The sequence below is a fragment of the Salvia miltiorrhiza genome, chromosome 5 (assembly GCF_028751815.1).
Source record: "Salvia miltiorrhiza cultivar Shanhuang (shh) chromosome 5, IMPLAD_Smil_shh, whole genome shotgun sequence".
Classification (NCBI taxonomy): Eukaryota; Viridiplantae; Streptophyta; class Magnoliopsida; order Lamiales; family Lamiaceae; genus Salvia; species Salvia miltiorrhiza.
This window is the reverse complement of record NC_080391.1, coordinates 18,772,798-18,777,973: the sequence shown is the minus strand read 5'-3', so window position 1 is coordinate 18,777,973 and position 5,176 is coordinate 18,772,798. Positions and strand designations below refer to the sequence as shown.

General features: G+C 36.1%; 1 protein-coding gene across 1 annotated transcript; it reads right to left on the bottom strand.

The window, feature by feature from the left end:
- Positions 1-3,750: 3,750 nt before the first annotated feature.
- On the bottom strand, positions 3,751-4,934 carry LOC130986533 (transcription factor MYB73-like). The gene has a single exon (XM_057909965.1). The coding sequence runs from the start codon at positions 4,636-4,638 to the stop codon at positions 3,982-3,984; it is 657 nt and encodes a 218-aa protein (XP_057765948.1). The 5' UTR covers positions 4,639-4,934; the 3' UTR covers positions 3,751-3,981.
- Positions 4,935-5,176: the final 242 nt, after the last annotated feature.

The window sequence follows — 5,176 nt, the reverse complement described above, 5'->3', positions numbered from 1 at the left end:
ACCATTGGCCTTCCGGCCATTCTGAAGATATGCTCTGGGACAAGGCCCAAATCCTCTTCAAGGGTCGAAGCCCACAAAATGCCGCATTCAACTATTGGAACGCGTGGAAAGTTCTCCGGAACAATCCCAAGTTCAAGTCGATGTACCTCGCCGGATACGTGCATTCCTCCAAGAGGACAAAGATCACGGAAGAGGGCGGTTTTAGCACCTCAGCGTCGGGCGAGGAGATCTCCTCTTCCCGGCCCATTGGCAACAAGGCGGCAAAAGCTGCGAAGGGGAAGGGGAAGGCGACGGCGTCGCAGATGAGCTCGGAGCCTCCACCCGAAATAGTGGAGAGGTTGGACATGTCCGACCAACACATGAGGGCATTCACTGCCGAGTACACCAGGAAGAACGATATCAAGGAGAGGGAGCTCGATATGCAACTCCTCAACATGGATACGACGCACATGTCGGACGCACAAAGGGCGTTGCACGCGTCCATGGTCGCCGAAGTGCTCAAACGTCGTGGTCTAGACTATGTTTTTATTTATGTAATTTTAATGATGTTTTTAGGTGGTTTTCATTTTTATGTAATTTTTAGGATTTTTAATTTAATGGAGTTTTTAATTATTAGAAAAATGTGTTATTTAAATTTGAGTAAAATTAATTTAAATGAAAAGCATAAAAATCAAAACTATAAAAATCAAAACTAAAAAAATTAAGTAGGCTATCAAGTAACCCCAATACAGCACTCTTACTCAATATGGTCCCCTACTATCAAATAGGATATCAAGTAAGCCCATTGCGGATGCTCTTAGTTACACAGAGATTCCCGTGTAAATAGTTTGCCGTAACTTAAATGGCAAATAGTTACTACATCTGTAATCTGTACAAGAAGGGCGTTGCATAATTATCTTTTTCGATTTCTGTAAAATGTCTATCACTTTAATTTTTAGGATATGATCCAACACTTTATTCTTATAATTCAACTTTATAAATATTAATTATTTACCAAAAAATTACTCGGTAACTCATACTTAATTCTTATAATTTAATATCAATACTTTATTAATTAAATATTATGAATCCTTTTTTCACTAAAAAGTTATTTGTTAAATTTTTATTTAAATCGATATCAAACTTAACATGTCACATTTTTTATGGATAAAAGTAACAGGACATTTGTTGACTATAAAAAGAAAAAGTACCAATTAATTCTTAGTATCTATACAACTCTTAGAAGAATCATAATTAAGCAACACTAATTAATTAGCATTGTTTTTTTTTTTTTTTTGATAAAAATTAGCATTGTTAAGCAGCTAATAAGGGTGCATCGACTAGTTTGGATGGTGTTACTCTAGACACCATACAAAATAAGTTACTCTTTCTATATTTTTCGAAATATTTACCTTTGCTCATATATATATATATATATATATATATATATATATATATAGAAGGGTTCAACAGAGAAGCTAAATATTGTGGAGAATAGAGAATTCGTAAAATAAAAACGAACAGATCTATAATTTTAATGAACAGATCAATGTACCGCATGAACAACAATTTGCCCCGGGTTCGAATCCTGCTGGTGGCGAGTTTTTCTATATTTTTACTAAATACGTCTGTTCATTAGTTATGTTGATCTGTTCGTAAACTATATAGATTTGTTCATGATGAATAAAAAGATAATTCTCTGTTGAACTCAACCATGTATGTATATATATAAAAATTACCCACCCCCATAATATGTCTATGAAAAATACTCACCCCCTAGTAAGAGGGTGGGTATTTTTCATAGACATATTATGGGGGTGGGTACTTTTAATATATATAGGGAGAGGTTCAAGAAAGAGTCACTAAATAAAAGAAGAACAGAGAACCGTTTTCAGTCATTCGATCATCAAGATCTACGGTGGATGCATCATCTTGTGGGATGAATACAGATCCTAGGTTCGAATCTTGAAGAGAGCAATTTTTTTTTTTTTTGAATGCATTAATTTTAACAGCGAATGCATTAATTTTTACAGTGCATTAATTTTTTTTTTGAGTGCATTATATACACACATGTAGGGTAGTGATATGCCATATATCTATCATGAACACTTTTGAGCACTGCTTACATTTAATCTACGTAGTATTATTATCTTTTTATTTTATTCATTTATATATTTTAATTCTAATATATCAGAAATTATTACTAATATCACTAATATTAAAAAATACATCAAATTCAAAATTTGATTTATTTATTTAAACTTTTAAAGTTAATGGCAAAATGAATAAATCGAGCATTGATTTTTATGTAATGTGTAAAATTAATGATATCAATAATAATTTTTAAAGTATTAGAATAAAATTAAATGTATTTAAAATAATCCCGAGAATAGTTTTTTTAATTGAGAACTAGGAAATATTGACCTTCAATTACGGATGTATATGAATCAAATAAGTTTAGTTTGATTTGATATTTCAATATAATTCGAATATTTTATATTTGAATTTGAAATTTTATGATTTGATAAGTTGTCAAATGCGATTTCAAAATCATTATACTTGATGATGCATTAATCGTAAATCTTGATGATCGAAGGGTTGAAAATAGTTCTCTGTTCTTATTTTGTTTAGAAATATATAAATATAGGGGAGCATTCCAATGAGATCACTTATATGTGGTGAGATCTTAGATTGATTTGTAAGTGAGGGTGCGGTTCTAGTGAGATGTTCAATCATTTAATCCATCAGAAGATCCTTTGATCTATCCTTGAGGTTTCCTTCTTATTTTTTATCCGTTGATCGCGAAGATCTATCGATGAATATATCATTTTAATAGATGAATGTAACACTTAGTCATAAGTTTGAATCTCATGATGGACAAAAAATTCATTATTTTTTAGTGTAACTAATCCATCGATCGTGAGATTTGAACTAATGTAATGCATTAATCTATAAAGATGATACATTTAATTATCATATATATATTGACAATCGAATAATTATAAATAACTTTTATGTTATCATTTCAAATAAGGGTTCCCCTTCTATTATATAATATTATTCTCTGCACCACACGTAAGCGAGATTTTTATATCATATAAAGTTGGGAAGTATATATAATATCAAATGCAGGATGAGAAATATACAATATCGCACGCAGGCGAAACCTTTACACCACATAAAAATAAAATATATATAATACCATACACAAACAGGGCTACTACATCACATAAAGGTGGAAAATATACAATACTACACGCAGGAGGGACTACCACACCACACAAAGGTGAAAAAAATACTATGAAAAAATATTACTACATCGCACATAAAATTGAATCCAAAACCTTTAAAAAATGAGAATATTTGAGTGTTTCAGCTTTTCCACTTGAAGCAAGCAGAATTAATTGGACTGAATTTATTAGTAATGAGAGTAATGCGTAATTTAGAGAGAGAAAAAAGAAATATACAGTACTGATCATTGTGATTCCATTCTCGATGTAAAAGTCCAAATCGCAATTCATTCGTTGAATGTGAGCGATTTGAGAATGAAGACGCTTATAATTAATCAATTTAGATATTTATAGAACACTGATATACTCCATTAATTATGAAACATTTAAAGTATATATCACAATAATTTGCGACTGTGACACATACCAGAATTTAATAATATTGGGCTTATATTCTGTCAAAATGCTATAAACATGTAAACTTTGGGTGATCAATAAAACGACTCGTGCTTTAACCTTTAGGATGTGTTGGAAGTTGAAATAAACCAAATTGAAACCAAGTTGTGTGGTCATAATAATATACACTATGAGAGAGAGACCAATTATCGTACTTCCAATTTACACGTGAAAAGGTTGCCAAAAACGGTTGCAGTCTTACAGCTTAAGCATTCCCAAACTCAAATAATTAATTGAGAATAACAAAACCATTAGATATTATTAAACCACTAGACGACAAACATTATTTATCGCGCTAGCTAATTTAAGAAGAGCATCAGAAACGAAACCCCGAGGAAGTGTCCTGGAACGACGTCGTAACGTAATCCCTCACCTCCCTCGCTATCACATTCCTCATCGCGTCCCAGAACCCCGCCGGCAAATCCTCCGACGGCCTCTCCTCCGCCGCCGCCGCCGCAGCGCCGATCCCAGGCGGCGCCAAGGACAATGCCGTCATGGGGTCGCACTCCACACTCTCGCCGCGACCGCGATGCAGCGACTGATCCCCGCCGCCTTGCCGGCGCTGCTGCATTTGGTAGCGGCGCTTGAGCGTGGAGTTCCAGTGGTTCTTGACGGCATTGTCGGTGCGGCCGGGGAGCAGGCGAGCGATGGTGGCCCAGCGGTTGCCGTACTTATGGTGGGCGGCGAGGATGGCGTCGTCCTCGACGGCGGAGAAGGGGCGGTGCTCGACGGCGGGGCTGAGCTGGTTGCACCAGCGGAGGCGGCAGGACTTGCCGGAGCGGCCCTTGATGTACTTGCTTATGAGGGACCAGTTGCGGGGGCCGTAGCGGTCGACGAGTCGGGTGAGGATCTTGTCCTCCTCGGCGCTCCATGGGCCTTTGATTCTCTCGCCATTCTTCCTCTGGCTCGACGAATCCGAGGAAGACTCCGAGGAAGACGAGCTCACCGAGGAACATCGGTTCAACAAATCCATGCTTAATTTGGTTTATGTGAGGAATAAGTGTTTGGAAGAGAGAGAGAGACAGTTTTGGAGTGTAGAGAGCAAGTGGGGAGAGTATGTACGAGTGAGAAGGGTTGTGTATCCGTCAATATATATGTATGTAGAGAGAGAGACAATGTACATGCTAGAGACAGAAAGGGAATGAAGAGGTGCATGCATTTTAGGAGAATGGTTGGTTCTTGGAAACTGCTTTGTGTAAAGTTGGTGGGGTGGGGGTGGGGGTGCGGAGTTGATTGTACTAACAAGTTAATGTGCCAAATGCGCACCCATTTGTTAACAAACTCGGATTTTGTGTTCCTGTCTACAGATTTTGCAACCCAATTTTAAATGTAATAATATACTTTACTTCTTAGCTACCGTCGCCCGTCGGTTGAAATAAATGTTTTACAACGTGAAAATTGAAAATATTCATCTTGTCATGTTATGTGTGGAATTACCTACTTTTACAAAAGGTAAATATAATCAATTTGGATACTAATATAACTTTTGCATGTAAGATAAAAATATGAAT

Bases quoted from the DNA above. Each gene is read 5' to 3' on its own strand.
- LOC130986533 (XM_057909965.1), bottom strand. From the start codon at position 4,638: ATGGATTTGTTGAACCGATGTTCCTCGGTGAGCTCGTCTTCCTCGGAG.